The sequence below is a fragment of the Lissotriton vulgaris genome, chromosome 10, assembly GCF_964263255.1.
Source record: "Lissotriton vulgaris chromosome 10, aLisVul1.2, whole genome shotgun sequence".
Taxonomy (NCBI): domain Eukaryota; kingdom Metazoa; phylum Chordata; class Amphibia; order Caudata; family Salamandridae; genus Lissotriton; species Lissotriton vulgaris.
The window spans coordinates 1,106,003,276-1,106,029,641 of record NC_141698.1 but is presented as its reverse complement, the minus strand read 5'-3'; the positions used below and the strand labels follow the sequence as shown (position 1 = coordinate 1,106,029,641).

The following is a 26,366-nucleotide window of genomic DNA, read 5'->3' as shown; positions in this document are numbered from 1 at the left end:
GTAGATAAGCATAGAGTGCAATGGCATCGATTGTACTAGTTTTGAGTAAAGTGGAGTAGAGTGTTTTAGTGTAGAGTGCAGTGGCATGGTTTGGAGTGGCGTGGTGTGGAATGGCGCAGAGTGCAATAGAGTGACCAGACTGCAATGGCAGTGTAGATTGTTTCAGAGTAGAGTGAAGTGGCATAGAGTGCAGTGGTATACAGTAGCGTGTTGCAGAGTGCAGTGGTGCAGAGTGGCTTAGAGTGCAGTACCATAGAGTTCAGTGGTGTAGAGTTCAATTTGTAGAGAGCAGTGTTGCAGAGTATACTGTCGAAGAGTGCAGTGGTGTATAATAGGGTGGTGTGGAGTGCATTTCCACAGAGTAGAGTGGCATAGAGAGCAGTGGCGTAGAGTACTGTTGTGCAGAGTAGAATAAATTGGCCTAGAGTGAAGTGGTGTAGAATACAGTGGCGTAGAGTGATCAAGTGCAGAGTATATTGGCACAGAGTGCATTGGTTTTGAGTAAAATGGTGTAGAGTTCATTGGCATAGAGTGTAGTGGCATAGAGTACAGTGTTGCAGATTAGGGTGGCATAGATTGGAGTGGTGCGGAGTTGTACAGTGGCGAAGAGTGCAGTGGTGCATAGTAAAGTAGTGTGGGTGTACAGTGCATTGGCATAGAGTAGACACAGAGTTTTGCACAGTTGAGAGGATTAGAGTGGTGCAGATCAGAGTGCAGTGACGCAGTGTGGAGTGGCATAGTGTGGAGTGGTGAAAAATAGAGTGCAGTGGAGTGGAGTGGTGCAGAGTAGAGTGTAGTGGGGTAGAGTAGAGTATGCATGGTATGGTAGCGTATTGCCATTACAGACAACACTTCTTCAATTGAAATGACCATTACATTTGCACAGACATAGAATTTTACTGATAAAAGTATACAGCGCACAAACAATAATGTCTGCGAATGTCAACACCCAATGTATTGATTTGATCGTCAGCACAGATCATTTACAGACATTTACATTTTGTTGTGTGCTAGAAAAAAATAACATCTGTACAGCCATCCGCAAGCAGCCCCCCACTAGCCAGCATTATTGTCACGCAAGCCCTCTCACTTTGAAGTCAGGGAATGAAAAATGAACACCAAGCGCCCTGGATGACACAGCCTGATATTTGACCTTTGTCTTTGAATACCCAGCAATTGTGACAAGATAAAAACAGGATACAAGGTCTGCTTACAGAAAGCAATTTTGTAGAAGAATAGAGTAAACACGTTGTAGGGCAACATGAGTGATGAACTTGAGCTGGACAGCCTAAAGGAAATAAAGCCAGCAAACAGAAAGCCAGAAAATGTGAGTTACAAATCACAAAGCCAATGGCAAGCAACATTCTGAATGTGCCCAAGAATTCTTCAGAAAACTAGACAGCTGCGCTGTCTGGTAGGCTGTGACCTAAAAGGTACCCAGTCATCCCTGGGAAATCTTCCAAAAAAATCCCATAAAATACTACCCAATCCTTGGAAAAACAATCACCTCTCCATCTCTGGGAAAGCTCCTACCAAAGCAGGAGACACTGCAACATTTAAAAAACAAAAAGTTGTCACCACTCCAAAAAAAGTAGCAACCAACCCAGGAAAATCTGCCACCCATCAGAAATGCCTTCTTACCCATAGAAAAAAAACTGCCATCATCCCAAGTATAACTTTGTCGCCCAGGTAAACGATGTTACCCAACCCACGAATTACCAACATCCCAGGAGAGCTGCCATCATAAGACAGTACAAAAGGGGGTGGTGATGGACGGAGCATCTGAATCAATCAAACACTCACACCCAGTCAAAAGATCTGGGTTTAATCCATCACCGTTCTTTAGCCCACTCCACCACCCCAGTTCAGACATGGCTATATACTAATCAGTCTGACCCTGTGCCTCATGGAAACAGTCCAGCCCGAACTGCCAAGCCATGTCTTCCTTGGACCGGAAACAAGCTTCCGAGGACCGGTTTCTGGCATTCCAGCCGTCTTCAGCCCGCTTGCTTGAATCCAGTGGCAAAGTGAGCAAGGGACTCACGTCTGAGCATACCCTGCCACACTTATGGCGGCCAAAAGCAGTACAAAATGGGGTAGTGATGGACGGAGCATCAGAATCAATCAAACACTCACACCCAGTCAAAAGATCTGGGTTTAATCCATCACCGTTCTTTAGCCCACTCCGCCACCCCAGTTCAGACATGGCTATATGCAAATCAGTCTGACCCTGTGCCTCATGGGAACAGTCCAGCCCGAAATGCCAAGCCATGTCTTCCCTAGACCGGAAACAAGCTTCCGAGGACCGGTTTCTGGCATTCCAGCCGTCTTCAGCCCGGCTTGCTTGAATCCAGTGGCAAAGTGAGCAAGGGACTCACGTCTGAGCACACCCTGCCACACTTATGGCGGCTAAAAGCGGTACAAAAGGGGGTGGTGATGGACGGAGCATCTGAATCAATCAAGCACTCACACCCAGTCAAAAGATCTGGGTTTAATCCATCACCGTTATTTAGCCCACTCAGCCACCCCAGTTCAGACATGGCTATATGCAAATCAGTTTGACCCTGTGCCTCATGGGAACAGTCCAGCGCGAACTGCTAAGCCATGTCATGGGATTCAAGCAAGCCGGGCTGAAGACGGCTGGAATGCCAGAAACCGGTCCTCGGAAGCTTGTTTCCGGTCCAGGAAAGACATGGCTTGGCAGTTCGGGCTGGACTGTTCCCATGAGGCACAGGGTCAGACTGATTTGCATATGGCCATGCCAGAACTGGGGTGGCAGAGTGGGCAAAAGAACGGTGATGGATTAAACCCAGATCTTTTGACTGGGTGTGAGTGTTTGATTGATTCAGATGCTCTGTCCATCACCACCCCCTTTTGCACCGCTTTTGGCCGCCATAAGTGTGGCAGGGTATGCTCAGACGTGATTCCCTTGCTTACTTTGCCACTGGATTCAAGCAAGCCAGGCTGAAGACGGCTGGAATGCCAGAAACCGGTCCTCGGAAGCTTGTTTCGGGTCCAGGAAAGACATGGCTTGGCAGTTCGGGCTGAACTATTCCCATGAGGCACAGGGTCAGACTGATTTACATATAGCCATGTCTGAACTGGGGTGGCAGAGTGGGCTAAAGAACGGTGATGGATTAAACCCAGATCTTTTGACTGGGTGTGAGTGTTTGATTGATTCAGATGCTCCGTCCATCACCACCCCCTTTTGTACCGCTTTTGGCCGCCATAAGTGTGGCAGGGTATGCTCAGACGTGAGTCCCTTGCTCACTTTGCCACTGGATTCAAGCAAGCCGGGCTGGAGATGGCTGGAATGCCAATAACCGGTCCTCTGAAGCTTGTTTCCGGTCCAGGAAAGACATGGCTTGGCAGTTCGGGCTGGACTGTTCCCATGAGGCACAGGGTCAGACTGATTTGCATATAGCCATGTCTGAACTGGGGTGGCAGAGTGGGCTAAAGAACGGTGATGGATTAAACCCAGATCTATTGACTGGGTGTGAGTGTTTGATTGATTCAGATGCTCCGTCCATCACCACCCCCTTTTGTACCACTTTTGGCCGCCATAAGTGTGGCAGGGTATGCTCAGACGTGAGTCCCTTGCTCACTTTGCCACTGGATTCAAGCAAGCCGGGCTGAAGACGGCTGGAATGCCAGAAACCGGTCCTCGGAAGCTTGTTTCCGGTCCAGGAAAGACATGGCTTGGCAGTTCAGGCTGGACTGTTCCCATGAGGCACAGGGTCAGACTGATTTGCATATGGCCATGTCTGAACTGGGGTGGCAGAGTGGGCTAAAGAACGGTGATGGATTAAACCCAGATCTTTTGACTGGATGTGAGTGTTTGATTGATTCAGATGCTCCGTCCATCACCACTCCCTTTTGTACCGCTTTTGGACGCCATAAGTGTGGCAGGGTATGCTCAGACGTGAGTCCCTTGCTCACTTTGCCACTGGATTCAAGCAAGCCGGGCTGAAGACGGCTGGAATGCCAGAAACGGGTCCTCGGAAGCTTGTTCCGGGCCAGGAAAGACATGGCTTGGCAGTTCGGGCTGGACTGTTCTCATGAGACACAGGGTCAGACTGATTTGCATATAGCCATGTCTGAACTGGGGTGGCAGAGTGGGCTAAAGAACGGTGATGGATTAAACCCAGATCTTTTGACTGGGTGTGAGTGTTTGATTGATTCAGATGCTCCGTCCATCACCACCCCCTTTTGTACCGCCATCATAAGACAGGCTGGAACCAGCCACTGAAAAGTGGATACCAACAATTTAAATACTCCAATATCCCTCAACATGTGAACAACCCTTAACCCCAAACATAACTTACTATCCCATGTGGTATTGGCTAAATGGCTGAGCTCCTTCATGAATAATAGAACGCAGAGTTCAAATGGGGAGTTTTTCATCTAAACCAAAACTCATCAATTGTGGTGTTCCTCAAGGGGCATCCCTGAGCCCCACTCTCTTTAATGTCTATGTGTCATCTCTGGCAAAGATCAGTGAGAGGTGGGGCTTGGGTATCTGCTCCTATGCTGATGACACTCAGCTGCTGATATCCATCAAAGAAGAGCATGATAACACAAGACTAAAACTAAATAACTGTCTCTCGGAAATGGCAACCTGGATGGCAGAACATTGTCTCAAATTAAATGCTGGGAAATCGGAAATCTTACTCTTCGGAGGAGCAAAACTTGTCTGGAACGCCACTTGGTGGCCCCAGTCACTGGGGGATGCTCCAGCCCCAAAGCAATGCGCAAAAAATCTGGGGATCTTAATGGATAACACTCTATCCATGCAGGACCAAGTGCGGGCCCTGTGTGGAAGATGCTTTGCGATGCAGAAACTTCTAAGAAGGCTATTTCCCTGGATCCCGCAAGCTTGTAGAAGAACTGTCACACAGGCACTACTTACAAGAAAGCTGGATTATGGTAATGCACTATTTATGGGCATGGCAGGCCACCTCTTCACTCGACTGCAGGTGGTGCAGAATGTCACAGCAAAACTGGTATGCAACAAAGACAGACTCAGTTCATCGTCCGAGTGCCTCAAATTACTTCATTGGCTGCCAATGCACCAAAGAGCGAAATTTACGCTGCTCAGTTACACACACAAGGCCCTGCACCGACAGAGGCCTATTATTCTACAGAGGAAAGTTGAAATATTTGTACCCTTGAGGTGCCTGAGATCGTGGTCCCTAGCTCCAGCAAGGACAAAACGCATTAAGAAAACAAGAACAGGGGGTGGCAGCTTCTCATACCTGGCAGCTAAAGACTGGAATGACCTAACACAAGAACTACGCCTCACAGAGAACTATCTTATTTTCAGAAAAAAACTTAAAACTCATCTGTTCTCTGGAAAATAATACCGGCCATCCTCATGAATCATCCATAAACCACTCAGCCATTCACTAGAAGTCCTAGCATAGCGCCGTGATATCCTCTGGATGAATGTCGCGCTTTATAAATACAAATACAAATACAAATTGGTGCATTGAAGTGATAGCTTATTGCCATGAAAATAACCTGTCAAAGTAAATACATAATATGCAACACCATCTCAGCACAGCTGCAAATTCATGCAAAAGCATTTTAGAAACAAAACTATTGAAAAAGATACTATAGAAGCATAATAAAGAAGATAACCGCCATGTTTATGATACTGTATAAAGCATAAAAATAAAAAGGCATAGTAAGCCAGTAGAGGTCCCCATTGTACATATGCATGAGTGCATGCATGCATCCTCTAAGCACTTCTTGCATTTCATCCCAAATCAGGCTCCCCACCCTTCTCCTATCATAGTCAATATGAATAGACTTAAAAATATGGGAATCTTTACCTGATTTCCTTCTGGTCCCGGCCAACCGATTGGTCCAGGATTTCCCGGCACACCTGGGGGACCTGATCTGCCCTTGAAAGACAACAAAATGCCGAAAGATTCACATGAAACAGTGAGACTCATCCATTTTACCGACTACAGCAAAAGTTCTCAGTTCACACCCTCCTTTCTACCTTCATGCTCACACTCCAACTCCTTCTATGTTTTAGTGAGCTTTTCCTGGTGTTCCCCGCTATTACGTCAAGTGTTCTCCCAATGAAGGACCTACTTTATGTGTTCTCCTTGAATCCTTCTCACAGGACTTGTGATCTCTTACAATTCTCATTTTGTCTTTCAGCCCACCACAACATTCTCTTCCTTTGTTCTTGTCATAGGTCATGTAGTTCTTATCCTATCTTCATGCTCTTCTACAATTCTCTTGTTTTCCTAGGTTTTGCTCTCCATTCACTTTGATCTCCTTGAGCCACTATCCTCATTCTCTATGGTTTTTCTCTATGCCCTTGGTCTCCTAGGAATCTTGTCCTATCTGCTTGTTCTCGCATGCGTTTACTCCATGCTCTTCTTGAACCCTCTGCTTCTTTTCCTTCCTTCGTGTTCTCTCAGGCTTCTTCTCCGTGCCCTTTGTTCTACTATGGCCTATAATCATGTTCATCTAGGATTCTTTTCTGTGCCCTTCGTTTCCCAGGATTCTTATTCCATCTTCATTTTTTCATAAGATCCTACCTTCATGTTCTCCTAGAATTCTTCTACACACCCCTTGGTTTCCTAGGGTTCTTATCAAGTCGCGTTGTTCCGAAAGGCCTCTCCTTGAAAGCTATCACTGTCCCGTAGGATCCTCATCTATCCTCATGTCCTCTTAAGATTCTTTTCCACGTCTCCTTGGGTGCTTATCCTATCGTCATATTCTTTTATGATTCCTATCCCTGCCCTTTGGTTTCTTATCCTATCCTCATAATCTATTAGGATTCCTCTCCACATGTCTTGGTCTCGTAGGCTTCTTAACTTATTGCCATGTTCTTGTAGGATTCCCCTCCATGTTCCCGAGTCCCTAGGGTTGTATCCGATATTCATGCCCTCTTAGGATTCTTTTCCATGCCCTCTTAGGGCTCTTAGGGCTCTTATGCTACTATCACATTCTCTTAGGATTCTTGTCCATGCCCTTTGGCCTGCTAAGGTTTAATCATATTTTCATATTCTCTTAGGTTTATATTCCATTTCCCTTGGTCTGCTAGGTTCTTATCCCAGCGTCACGTTCTCTAAGGAACTGTCTATATGTCCCCATGGTCTCCTAGGTTTCTAGTCCAATCTTCCTGTTCTCTTGGAATTCTTTTCCATACTCCTTGGTGTCATTTGGTTCTTATCCTATCTTCTAGCTCTTTATGAATTCTTTGCAATGCCCCTTGATCTCCTTGGATTCTTATCTTCTCTTAATGCTCTCTTAGGATTCTTGTTCATGCCCCCTAGTGTTATTAGAGTCTTATCCTAGCTTCATGTTCTCTTAGGATTCTTCTCCATGCCCCAAAGAATTTGTATTTAATCTTCATGTTCTGTTAAGAGTCTCCACTGTACCCCCTTCTTTTTCTAGGCTTGTCCTCCATGCCCTTCTAAGATTCTCATCCTATCTTCATGTTCACTTGGAGTTCTCTCCTCTATCCCCCAAGGACTTTACATTCCATACTTTCCTCCTAAATATCTTCGCGCCCATTTTATCTCAAATTCCTGGTCAATTCAAGTGCTCACTGTGGGTTTTTCTTTATTCTGTCCTTACTGCCAGTTCACCTCCATGTCCCCCCTGTGTTCTTTTGAGTCAGTGTTTCTTGTTCTCCATGTTCACCCAAGTTCCAGTGGTAAAAGAGTGTTCTCTTTAGGGTTTCCTGCCTTTTGGATTGTTTTTACTCAATCTCCATGTTCTCCTTGACTGCCTCTACTACGTTTCCCAAGGGTTCACAGACTGTGAAAGACTAGATGTTGAGCATTGTGTTTGGAACTGGAACATCAGACTCACTCCTTTCACCCAACACAAACCCCAGGCATGTTGGCTGAGCATGCAGAAGTCAATAGCTCCTCAAACACACCCTCCATTCTGCCAGTACTGCTCTGGTCAGGCATAACTTTGGTTGAGTTACCACAGCTAACGTTCAGCTTTATGTTTCATTTGGATGAATGAAGGTAGGGTCTTACCTTCCGGCCAGGCCTGCCAATCTCACCCTGTGAAAGAGAGAACATTTTGTGGTTAGCACAGCTGATGAAGGTACAGCTAGCACTACACTAAAAAGAACACAACTAGACACATGAAGATCAGATATGGAGACAATGCAGGCCTGGTACAGTCTTCAGTTCATCCCCTGATGACTTCATTGGACCCAATATTGAAAACCCAGGCTGCCCCAATAACCTCTCAGTTAGAGATCAGCCAATCAGCACAGGTTTTGTTTTGCTTATAGTTAACCAGGAAGCCTCTGTGTTTTAGGGTAAACTTGAGAATGGCATTGACCTAACAAGGTTATTCCTTCACACCAAGCTCCAGCCCAGAGTTTTCCTCAATGGTTGAAATACACAACTTCAGTCCAAGTGGTAAAGATGAGGTGAACCAGGACTAAAACTCCCAGAATGCCACAGGATGTAAAATGGAAATTCATGACTGGAACATGGTGTCCATGATGATATGGGGGGGAAAGGAGGGCTACCCAAGGTAAGGGTACTCATGCAAAACAAGCTCCCCCCAGGATTTGTTTATATTGTATAAATACTGTTGAGGAGCAGAAGCCTCGTAAACAAGCAACCCCTTGCAATTCATGTTATTATTCAAAAAAATGTAAAAAAAATATATCAAAAAAGCATAGGGGACTGGGTTGAAGAGACAAACCATGAAATATTTATTCGATCATTCTCATCAAAGGTGTTTTGTATGGGTGGAGTTGAGTACTGAAAGCGCCGGGACACTCTTTGAGTAGCAGTGCGCTATACAAGACAAATATAACATAACATAACATAACATAACAGTACAGATTAAACCGTGATGAAAGGTGGACCATCAAAGATGCACCCATCATTAAAGACGAACAGTCTATTGTTTTATTTTTAATACTTTTTGGTGTTGGCAGTTTATTCGATGGCTATAACTGGAAGTCTACGCTTCTAGCAGGCGCTCTTATCAGCTCTGTAAGATTCTGCAAGCGAAGAAGTAGCTCAGGTGAGAGCTGGGAAGAGCATTGCAATGGCGTGGGCATCTCAGCAGAAGGAACCTGAACCTCGATGAAGCTCATAGTGACCTCATGACTTAGGGGAGCCTGGGGTTCGCTGTGTGTGTATTGTTATGTTATGTTATGTTAGCTGGTATTTATAGAGTGTGCGGCTACTCCTAGGAGTGTCCCGGCGGTAAGAAAAGACCGCGTAACACTGAACAGAGAGCACCCAAGCAGAAGCTGGCCAGGATCTAATGTTGAAAAAGCCATGGGGCATATTATCAAGACAGGCGATAAAATGATTGCTGCTTTAGTGGCAGAAAACTGCCGCTAAAGCGGCGATTATGGGCTTGATAATATGGTCTATGGAATTCTAATTGAAGCCCGTGTTAGATGTGAAGGACATCTAACATGAGCTTCAATTGGAATTTCATAGAGCATATTATCAAGCCCATTATCGCTGCTTTAGCTGCAGTCTTCTGCCACTAAAGCTGCGATAATTTTATCGCCTGTCTTGATAATATGCCCCATGTTTTTAATTTCCTCCTGAAGGGAAGGAGGTCCTGCATCTGTCTAAGAGAAAGAGGTAGGCTATTCCACAGGCAAGAGGCCACCACTTGAAAAGATCTGCCCCCTACCCGGGAAAGCAGGACCTTTGGAGTAGAGGTCAGAAGCGGAGGACGCCATGTTAGAAGATGTGACAGACAGGCAGGGGTTGCACTGTAGTTTATTTTAAAGACAATGATAAGTAGATTGTATTGTGCATTATTAACATGCTCCCTTTGGTGTGTCATGAACACCAAGGAAGGCTTCACGCCGAAACGCGTTTGTTTACTGGCTGCTGAAAATAAAGTTTACGAGAGCCCGCGTGAGTGCGGTAATTCTTTTGGTATTTGGAAGAATTTGAGCGCGAATATAGGGGTTGGTGCCTAGCCTCATATCAACTTAAAAAGAGGCAAACAATGGCAAACACCACTACAACCACTAAAGGAAAGGCTGGGACCTAACATCACCTCAGCGGGAAGAATGGGATTTAAGGAACGCCGTTGAGCAGCCTGCATGGCAACTGTGTCTGCCCGGGGATGGCCAATTAGACACACAGAAGTGTTTTCTGGTGCTTTGTATTTCTTGTCTATATGTTGAATTACTACTGCGAACTTTGGCTGCTGTTGTCATAAATTTTAATCCCCTTCCAAATGTCAATGGTCAATTATAGGAATCAACTTGATATTGGTTCCGGCAGGTTCTTTAAAACCAGAGAGAATACAATACATTTTTTTGCTGGCAACTCAAATCTGTTTGTCACTCTCCCTATTAAGTTCTGAACTCCACTAATATCATCTGGTGGAGATTCCACTACTGAGGGAGTGACATCTCCAGGTGTAGGAGCTACATAGTCATCTAATCTGGGCCTGAAGACAAAGGAGTAGTCATCAGCTGCCCTCCTTCCTGGTACACACCCATATCTGGCCCTGGTGGAGCAACAGAATGTGGTGCCAAAGGTGAATGGTGCGAGGACTGCTTGTAAGTGGAACATGCGCAGGTGTGCATGGTGTGGTTGGTCTTGTTTGTGGTCTGGAGCCTGCCATTGCTGCAGGTTTCAAAGGTTGTGTTTTGGGATGAGAAGAAGGCGGCCGAGGAAGCATCTATAGTAGTCTGACACCATGAGGCACAGATCATCGAGCACAGGCAAAGGCACCTGCATCATTTCCTCATTGCATGTTCAGAAGTGTCTAAGACATACTGCCATCCATCTGCATCATAATCCTGGTGTTGGGCAAAGGACTGATGAGGGTGCTTAGTGTCCAGAGTGACCATGTGACTGATCTGATGGAAATTCGGGTTCTCCATAATATTCTTCTTCTTCTGGGTCCTTGATTTTCACCTTCAGCAGAGTAGGACTGAAGGGTCCTTCCTCGTCTCAGTCTTGTACCAAAAAGACCCTATAGTGGACACTTCGCTTGGGGAAGTATGTTCAGGCATTGAAGTCATTGGGATACTCTTCTCAGAAACCAGGGTTATTTTTTTGTTCTTTCCTCATCAACTGTGTTGTCATTGTCAGTGCTGGGGTCGTCGCAGCCTTTGAAAATGTAGTTGAGAGTATGGTGTCTGAAACTGTCATCGACGGTAATCTTCATTGTTGATGCCGTTGTTGTCAACGCTGTCTTTGTTGATGGTGTAGTTGATTTCATCAACAGTGATGTCATAGAGGGTATGTTCAGCGGTGTTGAAAACGATATCTCCTTCAACGGTGCTCTAGTCGACGGTGATGTAGTTGATGGAGATGTTATTCTCATCAACATTCTTAAAATTTCTTTCTTGATTTTATCATAGAAAAACGGAAAGTAAGCAAAAAGCCAAAAAAGGAGTGAAGACCAAAGAGCATATAAATTCCAACATGTACATGACATTGTCAAAGAAAACCATGGTAGTGAACAGTCTGAAGGGAAACACAGTGGAGTCACCTTGAACCCTCAGTGTTTGAGCTCCGGGAGACTCTGTGGAGTAGCCGCGCGCTCTATAAGTACATATATACATTGCATAGAATGAACCAGAGTGTGATGACAAAGGCAGCCCCTGTATAGAGGGGTGTCCACTGTATTGGTTTATGACCTCAGCCCTTGGGCGAGCAGGGCCCGCAGCAGGCATACCGGGGGTACCCACCCACCTTCTCAGGCTGTGTGTACGTGTAATTGTGAGGGGAGCTGATGTCCCTACATGTGCTGACACCCTACAGTAAATCACCTGGCCGAGAGGTCTGACGCCAATTCCCTAAATGTTGCATCCCAGGAAATTGATTATCATCAACGTTGATGGTTGTTTCTTCTTCGATGATACTGTTGTAAACGCTGGCATGATGATGATTATCATCAACGTTGATGGTTGTTTCTTCATCGATGATACTGTTGTAAACAAGGACGTGATGATGATTATCATCTCTGGTAAAGAAGAGGAGTATTTTGATGACTTCAACTTCAGCTTTTTGTCTGGGACTTGATGGTGCAGAAGAGGTTTTCTGACGTTTTCTGATAGTATTTTTCCAGGGAAAACAATCAAATCTTGGTGGGGGGGGTTCTCTCTTCTTTTGTGGATTTTTTTAAGTCTTCTTCAGGTGGTTCTTCAGATTTTGCCTTTAAAGGACAGTCAGAGTGTGGTTGTGCTTTTTAAAGAGATTTTGCAAGACGTTTAGAAGAGCTCTCCTATTCCTACCCAGAAACTGGACATCCTCAGCGTATTACTTCTGAGGTCACAATAACAGCTTTGCCTCTCTGTCCCTGAGAGTTTTTGTTGATAATGTTCTACAGATTGTACAGTCTTGTGCAATATGAGTTCTATGCCATACATGCATTCTTTCTGTGGGTCCTTAGAGGCGAGCCTCTTTTTCCCACAGGTTCCACAAGGGCTCCAAAGACCTTCCTTGGAAGCTTGAAACATGTTCTGGTGTTTTTAAGCTTAATAAACAGTCACTTGTCTGACTGGTTGCGCAGAGCTGGAGGGGACTCACTTCACACAGGCTGTGCAGTAGAAATCTGATTTATGGTGGCCTGTGCGAGGAAAGGTGAATGATGTGCTTTGTTCTGATTGTCTGAGTTTTGAATATTTTATATTGATAAGAATAGGCTGCTGTTGTGACTGTTAAAAGATAAGATAAAGATAAAATATATTTGTAAAGCGCTCGATCGCCGCGGCGTCTTGGCACTAGTAAAAGTGTAAGTAGGGAGCTGCCCTGTTTGATCCTAGGCCTAGTTCGAAGGAAACAGCCAAGATTTAAGCACTTTCCTAAAAGATTGCCTGTTTGACTGCAACCTCATAGCCACTGGCATCTTATTCCACAGTTTGGCTGCACAATGTGATAAGGTCCTACCTCCCCATCTAGCTCTATGGACTTTGGGTACTTGCACAAGACCCACATTTGAGGATCTAAGATTTCTCGTAGGTACATTCCAAATGAACAGTTTCTGCATGTCCACAGCCCCACCTCCATATAGTGCCTTATGCACCAAACAAATGGCCTTAAATTGCACTCTCTGCTGATTCGGAAGCCAGTGCAGCGACCTAATACTAGCAGAGGTGGTGTGTCCTTTAGGCATGTTTAGTAGTAGTCGTGCTGTAGCATTTTGTAGGGACTGTAATTTTGTCATCCGCGCCTTATCGATACCCATAAAGAGTGCATTGCAATAATCTATTTTTGAAAGATATTCTGTGTATGTTTAACATGGTACTGCTCACTATGTTTACCATGGGACTCCCGGCTTGACGACAGGGAAGATTCAAGCGTGAATCACTAAAGATTCCATACTAGAGAATATACCCTTACTTAAGATTATGACTATTGTAAAGTCCATTGCACCCATGAAGACCAAAGCCTGGCATCCAATGGAAAAGTATGGAGTCGACAACTTTACTGCCTAGCACATTGTAGCTCAAGAGACACTGGACACCTACCATGGCCTAATACGACTAAGTAAAGAGGCTATAATCAAATGACACACCACACCACAGGAGGACAAACAACAAACAAATAACACAGAGAGACAATTCTAATACATTATACCACTACAATACAGAACGTAACATCACCCTTAGTAAAAAGCTGATACGTTAGTACCAAACTCCAAAGCATGGTGTAATATGAGACCAGCACCTCTACTAATCATCAGAGAAACACATCACCTACCAATGAGGTCACGCTATGACTTACAAATAATAAAAGAGAGGTTGTGACCCATCGCCATCACTCAGGAGAAGACCATGAGGTATCAGAACTGGCATCACCTGAGGGGGCAATGAACAAACACCACTACTAGAGTATGACGCAGGGCGTTAACTTACACCACCATCACTGTGGGCTATGATCAATACCACCACCAGAGGATAAACAATCAACAATGAGCAGGATATGTAGGAAACCAAAAGGACTCTAGAGGAGAAACAACTGGGGATCCCTACCGCCCCGGCGTGGAGTCGTTTCTGTTACCATAGGATGTCCTAGTGATCCAAACAGGCTTGACTACATAATAGGAGCCCCTACTCCTCAGGTTTTTACAAAAAGTGTACTGGCCACACTATCTGAAGATGCCTGTGTCATATGGAAAAGATGAGGAGTGAAAAGTAGGGAATCGGATTAATGCCTCCTCGCTCACGCGATGCGTTTATTCTGGTGACGAGTTGACAATGTTCAATAACACAGGGTGGGTGAGAGTTCAGTGTCCTTTAATCTGAATAGTCCGGTAGGATGGCTATCACTTGGCCACAAAAGGATAGAGAGTGAACAGACACCACTGAAGCACAGAGGTCAAAAACAATAACAAAACCCTACAACTACTCAGGCAAGCAGAACGTGACCTAGCATCATTAAAAGGCACACCAAGACCAAACATCACCACTCACAGGTGCAACAGTAAAGGGAATGCCATTGTCACTAGCATTGCATTTGTATACTGCTCTACTGCAGCAAGGGTGGCACTGCGGCATTGCTACTATGCCCTGGGGAAATAGCAGGGGCAAGTAGGTGTGGATAAACAGAGTGCGGCACCACTGCATGTAAAGGGATGGTGTTCCAATGCACTGGAGAACAGCTTCGGTGGTACTCTTAGTGGATGGATACGTATACATCAGAGTGTGACAGGTTTGGGAAGGGTGCTAGGGTGTGTGAGATGGAGGGAGTATGCAGTGGCTGTCAGGGTTCTTAGCATGGTCTCTGCACATCTGTGTATAAGAATGAGCTGCTGGTGGTGGAGGGATACACTCCAGGGTGAGTTCTGCACTCAACAAATACACATAACATAACAGAGCATAGCATAACGTAGCATAGCACAGCATAGCGTAATGTAACATAGCATAGTATAACAGAGAATAGCATAGCATAACAAAGTATCTTATAGCATAGAATAACGTAACGTTACATAGCATAGCATAAAATAGCATAACATTGCTAAACATATCAAGTGATATTGAGTGAGATACCTGTACCTGTGGGTAATGGTCATGAGGCTCAAAGAAGTGCTCCAGACATAGCAAAGCGGGAGCGGCTAAGTCAGGGATAGGTGTGCAATATGTACCTATCTATTAGTGTGCCAGTACCATCTTTCAAACGTGTCAATGCTGGACAGAACTAGGCATGAGCGGGAAATCCGTTACGCCCGCGGATTTTGCGGATTTTTGGGAAATCCGCAATCCGCGAATTTTGTGGATTTCCCGCAAAATCCGCAAAAAAAAATCCGCGAACGTAACGGGTTCAAAAGTTGAACCCCCACTCATGTAACTATTTTACAATGGCGCCAGCAAGCTGCCAGCGCCGTTGTAAAATAGTTACAAAGTTAGCTTGCACGGGAACCACTAGATAAAACGAAGCAGGTGCTGCTTTATTTTATCTAAGTGCTTCCTGTGCAAGCTAACTTTGTAACTATTTTACAACGGCGCTGGCAGCATGCTGGCGCCATTGTAAAATAGTTACATCATACATGCCAACATTTCAGAAGAGCAAAGTGGGAGATTTAAAAAAAAAATTGGGAAAATGGGGCCTTGAATCGGGTTACTGGCATGTACGGGCTTCAATGCGCGCAATGGCAGGCAGAGAGAGGGTGATGCAAGTGCTGTGCACCCCCCACCCGTGGGCTTTCCAGGGCGCACACACAGCCGGTCTGCTACATGAGTAGGCTGGGCACATTGTGTTCGCACGGGTTTCTGCAAGTTCGCGAGGGTTTTGTACAATTTCGCAATTTGCGAAATTGTACAAAACTCGCGAACTTGCAGAAACCCGTGCGAACACAAACAAAAAAAACGCGAGAATTCGCGGATTTTGCGGATTTTCGCAATCCGCAAATTCGCAAATCCGCAAATTCGCGGATTGCCAATCCGCAAAATCCGCCCATGCCTAGACACAACGCAGCCTGATGTACAACACATGACTGCAGGGATGTGATGTCACTATTAAAGTAATACCAGACGCATTGGTTAGCGTCACGGTCCAGCTTCACCATGGAAGCAAGGATAGAACATGGCCCAACATCACCTCCACCAATATACAGCACTTTAATGTCATTGATATTTATGTAGCACTTTCCACACCTCTTGAAAGGAGTAGAGCGCTTTCTCTGCTTTAAACAAAGTAATTACTCTGTAGGTATCATTTATATAGGGCTTTCTACTCTGGACTCTAGTGCTGCTATGCTCCAGACAACATGTTACACTGGATGTCTGGGGAACAAGCAAGACTAAGGAACCAACATAATCACCCACTAGAAGTCTGCAGTTGTATTCTCCAAAACGTGACTATACCAGAGGGGGCGCCTGCCAAGCATTGCCAAGCAACGCACTTTATTTTAAACATACCTGAGGAGAAAATATCAATAACTTAAACAAGTCCCTGAGCAGAAATCCATGCACTGAGAAATCAAATCTCCAGTTGTCCAGTGGTAAACGAATAAGCCAGAATTACCTTCTCTCCTTTTGGTCCCATCACACCTGGAAATCCCTGTGGACCCTGCGCGCAGAAAATAAAAAATAAAACAACTAAAATTATTTTGCAAGCCATATTTGTGAAGAACACGTAACTTACCTTCATATTTTGCTAGCCATATTTGTGAAGAACACGTAACTTACCTTCATATTTTGCTAGCCATATTTGTGAAGAACACGTAACTTACCTTCATATTTTGCTAGCTATATTTGTGAAGAACACGTAACTTACCTTCAGTAACACCTTATCTAGTAGAGAGGCTCTATCTAACTGCAGATTCGATACCCTAGAATAATCTCCAAGTGTCCAGACTGGATCTGGAAATATTTTTGTGAGCAATGTCCCTGTCCACCAGTAGGTAGCGTGGTTCGGCTCTGCATGGCGTCATCCGTGCCGAAGTGATGTGTGGTGTGCCAATATAGAAGCCACCCCATCGTGCTGATGTCAGTTTCATTTTGCAACTTTCCAAGCCAGAAGTGGGAATCAACGAAGACCACTGACCACTGGTGCGTGAAACTAGGGCCCTTAAAAGGGGGACAGTCCTTTACTCTGAAATCCGTTCACAGAGCGGGGTGGATGGGTAAGTCGGTAAGGAATATGTGGCTAGATATAGACTCAACCAGATAAGGAGTTACCGAAGGTAAGCAACTTGTTCATCTGCTAGAGGCTTCTAGCCACAGATTACTTACCTTAGAATAGATACTCAAGCAATATCTCACGGAGGGGGGATAGCGACATGGATTTTTACCAGAAAATCTTGTAGGACCGAAAGGGCATAGTGCCCGTCTTGCTGGACCTTACTGTCCAGGCAGTGATGCTTCGTAAACTTGTGCAGGGTGGCCCACGTTGCAGCCTGACAGGTACTCCATGAGCTAACACAGTGATTGCAGCCTTAGCTAGGTTGGATTGAGCACTCAATACTTCTAGAGGTTGCTTTTTGGCCAGTGCGTTGCAGATTGTGATGCAGAGCACTATCCATCATGAGATGGTCCTTACTTTCTTTGGCTCAAATGTACTCCACAAAGAGTTGATCATCCACCAAAAACTCTTTTGTGCAGTCAGGGTAGAACAGCGCTTTTTTGGGGTCCAGCCAAGGGAGTTTCTCCTCTTCTCTAGAGGGGTGAGGCAGAGCATAAAAGGTAGGCAGGGTGATGAACTGGCCTACATGGAAGAGAGTTACCAACTTTGGGAAGAAGGATGCTCTAGTCCGAAGGACCAGTTTATCTGGAAAGTGAGGTACGGCGGCTAAGATGACAAGGCCTGCAGCTCACTGACCCTCCAGCCAGATGTTACCATCAAAACGGCCTTCCTAGTTGCGATAAGAAGCCTGACAGGACAGCTGTGTAATGGGTCTAAAGGAGCACACATCAGGAATGTAGGGACTAAATAAAGCTCCCACTGTGGCATAATGAAGGGTGCAGGTGGGAACATGTGTTGGAGAACTTTCAAAAACCTATGTTCAATAGGGCACTTGACGAGGGATGGCTGATCTGTCAACAGTAGAAATGCCGAGACGGCAGAAAGATAGCCGTTCAAAGTGCCCAAAACGGAGATGTCCTGGGCTAAGGAAAGATTAAACAAAAGAACCTGAGAAAGGGGTGCAGAAAGAAGATCAACTTGTCTTTCTGTACACCATGCCACGATTTTGATCCAATGGCAGGCATGTGTTATTTTTGTGGAGGAGCGCCTGGCTGCCAAGATAGCATTGCAGATTTCAGGGGGAAAGTCAACAGCTGTCAACTGCTGGCACTCAGTCTCCACGCATGAAAGTGAAGTGTTTTCAGGCTCAGGTCCCGAACCCTGCTGCTGTGATGATAGAAGATGCTCAGGAAGAGGCCGCTTGATCAAAGAACCTGTGCTCATGCTCAACAGCTCGGGATACCAGACTCTCCATGCCCAATCAGGAGTCAAAAGGATTACTTGGGCCCGGTCTTTCTAGATCTTGTTGAGTTCTCTGGACAGGAGTGGTATTGGCGGAAAGGAGTACAGGAAGCCTGAGACCCACTGAAGACAAAATACATTTTTGAGAGAGAGCCACCTTGGAAACTCCAGCGGGCAAAACTGCTGACATTCCCCATTCTCAGCAGAGACAATCAGATCTCACCAAGGCTCTCCCAATTCTTGGAAGAGATATAGCTCCCTGGCAATCCGAGAGCCCACCAGGTGTTCAACCACCAGAGATATGCCCTGACGTTCCAGCCACGTCCAAAGGCACAGAGCCTCTTGATAACGGGTCCACAACTTCACACCGACCTGTGCAAAAGCACATGGGGGTGCTGTTGTTCATGAACAACTGCACAAGCCTTACAGTGACAGATGGAAGGAAAGTCTTCAATGACAGCCAGATCGCTCGAAGCTCCAGCAGGTTGATGTGGAGTCCGGATTTCACCGGAGACCAGAGTCCTCTGATCTTCACCTCTTCCAGAAGGCCACCTCATCCCAGAAGTGATGCATCTGTCACTACAGTCAGCTCCAGCTGTGGAAGGGAGAGGGGTTTGACAATGACCCAGTTGCGTTTTGTTAACCACCACTGCAGATCTTTACCCGGTTTCCTCCTAAATATGCACCAGGTTGGAGAGATTACCCTGATGCTGTCAACCGGGAACTTCGGGTCCCACTTCAGAGCCATCATGTGCCAGAGAGCGCGTATCACAAGAAGGATGGAGGAGGCGATGAGTCCCAACAGCCTCTGAGTCGGAAGCGTCATCATCCAGAATAGAGGCTGAAATATCGGTTCACCTAGTCTGAATATCCTGGACATTGCACTCTGGAGCAAAGGCTCCAAACTACACTGTGTCCAGAACAGCTCCGAAGAAAGGGAGCATCTGAGAAGGAGTTAGGTGTGACTCCGGCATGATGATAGTGAACCCCAGTGAGAGCAGAAGGCTCGCCGTAGTCTGAAGGTTGGAGACGACTGCCTGAGGCGACCCCGCCTTCAACAGGCAATTGAAGAGGTGGGGAAAGATTGGAATCCCTGACCTTCGCAAATGAGCTGCGACCACCGCCATCACTTGTGTGAACACCCGAGGGGCACTGGTAAGGCCAAAGGGGAGCACAGCAAACTGAAAGAGCTCTGACTGTAAACCGCAGGTAACGCCTGTGGGCTGGTAGGATATAAATGTGAAAATAAGCATGCTGTAAGTCCAGCAACAACATCTAGTTTCCTAGATCCAAGGCAGACAGGACTTGTGCAAGCATAAGTATTCTGATTTTTTCCTTTTTCAGGAAAAGATTGAGAAGGCATAGGTCTGTGATAGGACGAAAGCCTCTGTCCCTCTTGGGCACCAGAAAGTAGCGGGTGGCAGCAGACAATTGTCCTATGCACAGGAGCTCCAGGGAAGGGCTCGGATCAGGCCCCTAGTAAAGCATCTGTACGGGCTTCATTAAATGGAAGTAATGGTTCTGTGGGGGAAACGTCTGTTTGAAGCACCTCCATCAACACGTTTGTCTTGACTGCCACTGACGGCAGCAAAAGTTCAAGGACCACAGCCGCCCCCGGCACCACCACTGTGAAAGAGGCATCTTTCTCTGCAGCCACAGTAGGGGGCGAGACCAGGCCAGTGTCTGCTGTGGTGTCCATCCTTTGGTATCAACCAGATTCTAATACCAGTTGTCCTCTGTCTCTTCTAATAGGTACACATAAGGGTCTGCAGACCCCTCCCATTTGTCCCCAACCGAGGCCTATGATGTAAATTAGGCCCTGGCTCCATCATGAGGCTCAAGGAGTCTGCTTACATTAGGCGTGGGGGATGGCAATGGGCATGACGCCACTGTGGGGGTGTCGGCGTCAGCACTTAAGCAGCCGCTGGGGAAGGTTGAGGTGGCTCATCTAGCGCACTCTGAATCCATCGCACCTGGGGTGAAGCTGCAGGCGGGAAACCAGTAGGGACCACTTCCAAGCTCATGGGGCCCGAAAGTGCTCCAGTGGGGACAGGCCACTTAGTATGAGGTGCAAGGCATCATAAAGTTTGCTCCCGGAAACTCTGGGAGGTGTGGAGACGGCCCAGGCGCAGGCTCCACCACAGAGCTAGGCCTCGAGTGCCGGCGCTCCCTCTACTCATCAGATGGCTTCGACAGACGCGGTGAAGGCAAAGATCTCTTTGATGTCTTTCTCTTCTTGTGCTGTGGGACTTATCTGATTTTTCCGACGACCTCGACTGCGAACACTTGGAGCGACTCTGTGACCGATTTCGGGACCTTTGTTTAGACCTAGATCGTGAACGTCACACATCGAGCGGCGTGGAGCCTGAGGCAAGGGCGGCTGTAGGCTCATGGCGGCCCTGGGCAGGAAGCGTAGGTAGGGGGCCCCAGAAGAGGGGGTCCGGGCAGGGCGGAGCCCCCCGGAGCTCAGGATGGGGGGGGGGGGGTCAGGGTTTTAGGAAGTGGAACAGAGCCGGAGGCCGACAAATCCCTGCCAGGGGCCACCACGCAAATATGTACCCATCCTCAGAGGATTATTATATTAAGGATATATATTGGCTTGGAGGCCCCTGGGGTTTGGTGGCCCTGTGCAGGTGCACAGCTTGCACATGCCTAAGGCCGCCCCTGCTTGAGGGATCTCTCCCTTAATACCTTGGGGAGCACAGGGGGACAATCAATGCAGGTCTTGGCATCGTGGTCGCACTCCAAACACTGGAGATACACCGAATGAGGGTCTGTCACCGACATCTGTTGGTGGGAGGCACCAGAGGGCTTGAAACCAGCCATCCTAGTTGACCTCCTTGACTCACCAGGAGGCAAAGTCTCAAAAAAACTCTCGACACATTTTGTTTATAAAAGGTCAGTTAAAAAAGACTGGGGTAGCTTCTTTCCGGATCTGTGCTGACTGAAAAGAACTGACGTCAGTGCGCTGGGGTGGCACCTGTATAGGCACGGCGCACGTTCTTTCTGGTGAGGATGACGCCACAGAAGCCACGTGGAGTCGAACAACGCCACCTACCAGCAGGCAGGAGAACTGCTCACACAGAACATTCCGGATGCAGTCTGATGCCTAGGGATTATCCTAAAGTAAGGAATCTGCAGCTAGAAGTCTCTATCTGATTGGCTAGAACTAGGGTGGATGTATCTGTGTTCTTCAAATTCAATGTCTTGTGTCTATAGCCTTAGCCTGAAAAAAGCATAACCTGAGTTTTTGTTTCAGCTTTTGTAAAATGTGGAAAAATCTGGGGTCTAAAAGGCTAAGTGATGGAGACAAAGGAAGGCCCAGACTATGGGGTGACGAGATCCAGTAACTGTCAGAGGCACGTGCTGCACTGGACCATATGCAGCATACGTTGACAGTGCTGCAGTTTGGCCTGAGTGTCCTGGAGGGTGAATTCTTTTGCAGCAGTGCAGGCTGTCGCTCACAGCTTGAACAACCCTTCTCCCTCAAGTTTAGCCAGAGAGCCTATCAAAACGTCAGTTTCACTCTGTGCTGACTCAACCAGATAAAGATACTATTTGTGACACGATGATTCAGATAACAGAAAAAAAACACTTTAGTAAAGAATCCAGCATTTTACAAATGACCCGTTTCTAATGTGCTAGTTACAGACCGCAGTGCTTGACCACACACTTCAGCACAATCAGAATGAGAAGAAAACAATTAATGCAACATTTATGAGGATCATTCATTGTTTTGATCAAGTATGCTCATCACTTCTAAAGCTGCCGACTCAGCAAAATGTCTTCGGGGGGGGGAATATGTGATCAAATATTCAGACTGTACATGAATAACAATGTTTAACCTTCTTATACCCTACTGGGGAAATAGGAGTTTGATGGGGCGCTGTGAAAGAGATTGTACTGACCGCCCACTCCACCGTCTCTATCCACCACCTGATCTAGGGGCCTGGTATTGAGCAGACTTCGGTCGATGTAGGTTATACATGGTTCTGCCTACATTGGATCTCCCTGCGGGTAATGCTGTCCAGCATGTGCTGAACCAGTTGTGTTTTCTGTTTAGTGGGAAATAAAAGTGACTTTAATTTGACCCACTGAGGCAGGGTCTCCAAGCTTTCCTGTAACAAGAGCTACTTATGTTCATTGAAAATTATCCCGAACTACTAACGTCATCAGTTTTGTAATAGTGGCCGGGTCAGACAAGATGACATCCGTGGCCACCATATGCAAGAGTACCAACAGCAATCACCCCAGAGCACCAGCCGCCGTGGCTAGCAGCAATGTGAAAAGGAGGTACGTTGTTACAAAGCATGCTTTTTCCACGCATGCCTTTACCACGCAGGTTTTACAATGCAAGTCGTTACAACGACTTGTGTTGGGGGGCGCTGGATAGTGGAATAGTTTAATTTACTATTCCAACTCCAGTCCCCGTGGATAGTAGGGAAGGTTTTGGATAGTAAATTAAACTATTCCCTATCCTACAGCGCCCTCCAGCGAAAGTCGTTGTAACGACTTGCGTTGTAATACCTGCGTGGTAAAGGTACTGCGTTGTAAAAGTTGCGTGGTAAAGGATGTTCCTCATGTGGGAAAGGCTTTGTCTGCTTGGAATGCTTAATACGTAGGTGCAATGCTTATGGCACAAAATAAATAATCACACAATTTGGTAGCCGAGTGCACTCCTGTTTTATCCCATTTGTGTTGTCTTCGATTTTGTTTGGTTTTAGCGTGCGTCCCGGGTTCGTGGTTCGTCCTCCTACCACGTGGATTGATTAAACAACATTGAATAGTATTGCTACCGTCCCGGAAGCACTGCTTGTATTGCCCGCTGCAATGAATGTACCACAATTAAATTCGTTGAGTTTCTTTAAAGCAGGAACTATACATAATTCATCCTCCATAGTGAATAATTTCCAATGCATTTCGGGCCATGTTCTTGCCCTTCATCAGGGATTCACTACAAATGTAAATGGGAACATTAGACTATGTTTAAGCGGACATAAATGATACTGTCTCAAAAGTCACTCATTAGTTTACGAATAGGTGTTTTGAAAAAGGAGGGTGAATCATTTCACTTGAGTTTTATGGTGATTGGCTAGAGGGAAAGCGCAGAGTGTAGCATTTCCTAAAAAACAAACACATAATGAGTGACTTTCGAGGGTGAATTATGTATAGTGGCTGCTTTAGAAGAAAAAGGTCCGTATGGACACGTCTACTGCATTAGAATCATAAATACATATAATGTCTTTTCATGTGACAGAAGGAAATGAAGCAAAATATTTAAAACATTAGAATAATTTGAATAAAAGAAACACAAAATAAATAATGTTAGTAACACGTCTTCCCAAAGCCGCTTTATTTATCACTCAAATATCAGCTGAAAAATATATTGCAAATTCAACCATTTTCTCCAAGCATTATCTCACGAGTTCTGAAATACACCCATTTTCCGTTTGAATATACGCTTTTCCATTTTGGTGTAAATATATTAATTCAACCAAGCAAAAGCTTCAAATCTAGTAGACTGGGCTGCACATAGGAGAGAACCTCACAGGTCACTGGAGAGCCACTCATCGCAGAAGCCTGCTCTAAGGCTTTGATAATGTGCTCAATGCTTCACTTTGACCCAGTGGGGCACCAAACCGTCGGACTAGCATGTGGAGGGATTTACATTTTATGAAAAGACAACAAACCTGTGCTCCAGGGGGGCCTTCGGGACCCGGGGGTCCAGGAACACACACTGGTAGCGTTGTCTGGAGCTCCTGAGATAGATGGTTAGGGTCCAAACCTTCCATCTTAATGAAAAAAACAGAAATATGAATTAATGCAAAGCAATAATCAATAGAACCCAGTCTGGCCCTAATCACCCATCAGGAAAAAACAATGATCAGAACAGAAGGCTAATGCAACTGGTTGATGCTCTGAAGACGTTTAGAAACTACATCTTCCCTGCATCTGTTGCTGATCATGTCTTCCCTTCTCACTTCATTCCTCCCCAGGAAGCACATTTTCAATGTGACTTTTGGTTCCTTGATGTAACCCAAAACTGCCCTCTGCCCATGAGGGATAACCAGCCTTTCCTGGCCCTGGGTCCTTGAATGCAGTCTGCATGGAGGCGCGACGCCCCAACTCACCAGTTCACAGGAGCTGCAGGGAGCTTTCGTGGGCTGAGGCAGCTAGAACCAACGACTCTGTCAAAGATGGTCCCTCCGAACCACTCTGGTCAGCCACACTAACCCCCACCCCATTTTCTTAGTCTATCTTCCTCTCATGTGCACAGACCAGGTGAAAGGCTGGCTAGCTACAAGAGAATCCAGTGGCGCACATCAACCCATCCTCAGGGCTGAAAGCACATCAAATCAATGCCAAACAGAGACCCAAAGTCAGCCCTGGCAAACATGCTCAAATGAACCCTCACTGCTCCCCATCAGTGAGTGTGGCCTGCAAGCAGGGTCTCTTCAGAGGGATTTGGGAGAGTTTTCTCTCTTTGAAAATTTTGAAGAAATTACATCAAATTCTATGTTTTAAAACAGAATTTTTGTTAAGCTGCTAACAAGGCAAATAGATTTACAGGGTGAGCTAGAGAGAAAGGAAATGATACTCACCTGTAATCCTAGTTCTCTTTCAGGGCAATCCTCATCAAAGTCAGAAGGACTGAATAGTCCTGCCCACGTGCGGGATTCCCAGAGCACTTTAAAAAACTATACATATATGTGTAATAAGAGATTGTACCATAGTACTTTATATACGTTTGCTGAATAAAGTAGGCTAAAAATGACCAGATGTCATTGAAGTCTCATCCTAAAGAGAATCTACTTGCATAGACATGCATCACTAATAAAAGGTGACCATAGAAAAGCTTTCACAAACCTTTTTAAAATGAAAAAAGAGGAAATATGAGACATTGTTAGCCAAAAGGCTGTAATTCAAAGCATAGAATAGGAAACTGCCACGGTGCCTTTAAGAACCTCACAGTACCCCCTGTATCCTTCCATGCCTTACAGGGGACAGGTCTTTTTTACAAAAATCAGGGATCCTGGGTGAAGCAATTGTTGAGAGCTGTAAGGGATGCCTCTGTGACTGGAGTCTGAGCTGGGAGGTGCTGATGGAATGAGGCCTCTTTCATCAGATTTTCAAATTCGGTCCACCGTGGGGGTGATTGGATGGCCGATTGAGTTAGAGTCAGGTTCTTCTCCCAACTGTCCAAGGGCTGTTCCACTGTTTTCCAGACAAGAGGCCATCGATCACAACAGAGATGAAACCTGCCGAGCTGTTGGGTGAGGGCTTTGCAATAGAGCATACCACTTCCGTTGGATTAATTGAAAACATGGTTGTTTCCCATTCTGTAACTTTCCGCATTTGTTAGTTTCTTAATCGCTCTGACGGTTTCTGGTTGCGCTGGGACGCCTCGTCGCTGGGGCAGCCATGCGCATTATAAATCTTGTATAATAATAATAATAATAATTAATAACAGTCTCTCCTCTGAAAGATATGCTTTTTAGGACTGCGTATCTATCAACACTCCTAGATAATGAATGGTTTGATCAGGGAAGGTTGTTGATTTTTTAGGTTTGTGTGAAGTTCTAACTTGGTGAGAGTGTGGAAACATGTTTGAAAATGGCTCAGTGTTTCTGATGAGGATGTTTCTTTTATGAGCCAGTCGTCTAGGTAGGGGGTAGACAAATCTTTTGTGCTTCCTCAGATGTGCTGCAATGACAGCCATAATTTCACAAATGTTCGGGGAGCCGACTTCAGTACGAAGCGAAGGACTTCGCACTGCAAATGGCTTGAGCCTACTGTGAACCTTAAACACTTTTCAGGCAATTTTTATGATTGGAACCTGGAAGTAGACACCTTGAAGATCTATCGCACACATCCAATCCCATTGATGTACTTAAGGGTAGATCTGATGCAATGCAAGCATCCTGAATTTTAATTTTCTTATGTACTTATGTGGTACCTTGAGGTCAAGAATGGGTCTCAAATCCTGTTTTGGTCCTTTTTTCC

At 45.8% G+C, this 26,366-nt stretch overlaps 1 protein-coding gene across 1 annotated transcript in view; it reads right to left on the bottom strand.

Annotated features, from left to right (window-relative positions):
* The window catches only part of COLQ (collagen like tail subunit of asymmetric acetylcholinesterase), a 367,702-nt gene that overhangs the window by 171,458 nt on the left and 169,878 nt on the right, over window positions 1-26,366 (bottom strand). The window contains exons 3-6 of the mRNA XM_086942196.1: window positions 24,053-24,154; window positions 16,461-16,505; window positions 8,016-8,042; window positions 5,835-5,906 (exon numbers count right to left, since the gene is read on the bottom strand). Coding sequence (XP_086798322.1) covers window positions 5,835-5,906; window positions 8,016-8,042; window positions 16,461-16,505; window positions 24,053-24,154 — 246 coding nt within the window. The remainder of the gene's footprint in view (window positions 1-5,834; window positions 5,907-8,015; window positions 8,043-16,460; window positions 16,506-24,052; window positions 24,155-26,366) is intronic.